The sequence below is a fragment of the Prunus dulcis genome, chromosome 8 (assembly GCF_902201215.1).
Source record: "Prunus dulcis chromosome 8, ALMONDv2, whole genome shotgun sequence".
Lineage (NCBI taxonomy): Eukaryota > Viridiplantae > Streptophyta > Magnoliopsida > Rosales > Rosaceae > Prunus > Prunus dulcis.
In genome coordinates, this window is record NC_047657.1 from 10,422,087 (window position 1) to 10,424,386 (window position 2,300).

At 36.0% G+C, this 2,300-nt stretch overlaps 1 protein-coding gene across 1 annotated transcript; it reads right to left on the reverse strand.

Annotated features, from left to right (window-relative positions):
* Positions 1–601: 601 nt before the first annotated feature.
* Positions 602–1,813, reverse strand: LOC117636783 (transcription factor RADIALIS-like). The gene is made up of 2 exons (XM_034371450.1): positions 1,260–1,813; positions 602–898 (listed from the first exon to the last, which is right to left on the reverse strand). The coding sequence occupies exons 1-2, from the start codon at positions 1,502–1,504 to the stop codon at positions 874–876; spliced, it is 270 nt and encodes an 89-aa protein (XP_034227341.1). The 5' UTR covers positions 1,505–1,813; the 3' UTR covers positions 602–873.
* Positions 1,814–2,300: the final 487 nt, after the last annotated feature.

Below are 2,300 nucleotides of genomic sequence, written 5' to 3' on the forward strand. Positions count from 1 at the left end.
TCTATTTATCTTCCTATTTATCTCTTCACCTCTTTCTCTCTTATTTTATCCTTGGTACATATTTTTCTGTATATCATATTTCTCTACTCTTCACATCTTTATATTTTTATATTTCCAAATCGAAAATCGAGTCAAACTGAACCGAAATCGCATAGGTCTAGTTTGATTCTATTCTTCTAGACATTTTCTATAAAAAACCAAACCAAATCAGATTGTGTGCACGTTCCAGTTTTGGTTCTAATTCAAGAGAAAAACCGAACTGAATCGGATCGTGCCCACCCCTAATTTCACGTTGACTGTTGTCTTTTCTTTTCTTGTTTTTCTTTTTTTTTAAAGTTTCCCGCCTCTTATTGTTCATTTCATCTCTCTTTCATATTTCATTTGTTCTATTTCTAATGTCAGACATATTAATTAGTTTTATTTTTATTTTTATTTCTTACTAGTTATAATTAAGAAGCTAATGTTTAATAGCTTCAGCATAAATGAAAAAGAGCAAAGCATTTAGAACATGTTGTACCGTACTCGCGTAATTTTATGTATTTGGCTTTATATGGAGAAGAATATATGTATATCTGAAAATCCCAAATACCATCGTCTCACGTATACATAATAAAAATTAATACGATTATATGACACATAAATTAAGATTCCATTAGTTGAATCTTACACGTAGAATCAGAGAGCACATTATACATGCACACGTAAGTACATACGTACATACACACACGAGCAAGAAAACAAAAAATAAAAAAAGTGAAACTACTTGAAAGTACATACATAGAAGAATCACAGGTGGTGATTTCACAAACATAGAAGAATCATAGCGATGATGCTTTTATTTATTAACTAGTGGGTAGATGGAGTTGCACTGCTTCAGCGGAGCTTGAGGTTTCTCATCCTGCAAATTAAGCACAAAAAAATTCAATGGAAGTGTTGGTTTTCCAAGGAAGAAAGCGTCTAAAATGTTGAGCACATATGTAAAGGCAAGAGCTAGAATTGGGTTACAGCAATGTTTTCTGGTATAGAAGCCTTTCGAGTTAATTTCAACTTTGGTAGGGATAGTGTCTTGGAAGTCAATGGACATAGTCTTATTAAAGCATTGGAATGGAATAAAATGGAAAGGAAAGTTCAGTGTATTTTAAGCACAAATTTCACATTGAGTCAAAGAATTGGAATTAAGTTTAACAATATTTATTACTAGTCATTTTCTGTTAGGTGGAGGACTTTGACAATAGTTTATGTATATATAATATATATACCTCTTTTCCTCATCATTCCCTCCAGTGGTTCTGTAGTCTGGGAAGGGCACTTGGCCTGACTCAATATGCTTGATATCTTCAACAAGACGTTCGTAGTGCCTCTTCACTTCCTCCGGGGTTTTGCCGCCGACCGCCTTAGCAACATTGTACCAGCGGTCCGCGGTGTCCTTGTCATACAAAGCCAGAGCCTTCTCAAAGGCTTTGTTTTGCTTGGCAGTCCAAGAGGACATTGAACTTGATGCCATTAGTTTCTAGGACTGAAATGGTCTTTTGAGAAACACTATGGGGAAGAAGAGTCTAGGGTGAAAAGGGTGGTGAGGAAACAAACTGGGGAAAAGCTATTGGAAGGCAAAGGAGAGAGTGAGGATAGTCAATAGAGAAGACTTAAGTCAAGACTCAAGAGGAGGGTGTGTTTTGTGCTGAGTGCTGGCAATACATGCTCTTTATAAGGAGGGAGTCGAGGGGGTGAGGTGGGGTAGTGCCAGTTGGCAAAGAGATCTTGGAAAAATGATGTGGAATTTGAATGATTTGGTCACCATAGCTACCACAAAATTATTCACTATTTGGAATTTGAATGATTTGGTCACCATAGCTACCACAAAATTATTCACTTCATTAAATTGATCTAAAATAAATAAGCGGTGACTTTTTATGGTGTGTAAAATTATAAGTTCTAAAAACAGTCAAACCAGGGAACCTAGAAGCTGTTCTCTTTGCTTATTTTGCAAATCAACTTAACCTAGAAATTAGAAAAATTGGAGCTGTTTGGCCTCATGTAATTTGCCAGCTTCTGGATTAAAAAATTGGTAAGTTTGGTGACTTAGAGCCTTGAAAGCTAAGCATAAATTCTCAAGGTGAGAGCTTCTTCATCTGTTGAGATTTCCTGCAGATTACATCATTACCCTCTCTGTTTTATTCTCTAACTCTGCAGGATTTTTAGGTGGGCCTCGTGCTCGAAACCACAGTCAATCAGATAACCGTACTAAACTTTCACGTGTGCATCACAAACCCTTTTTGCCTTCTCCTTCTTTATTTTTTGTT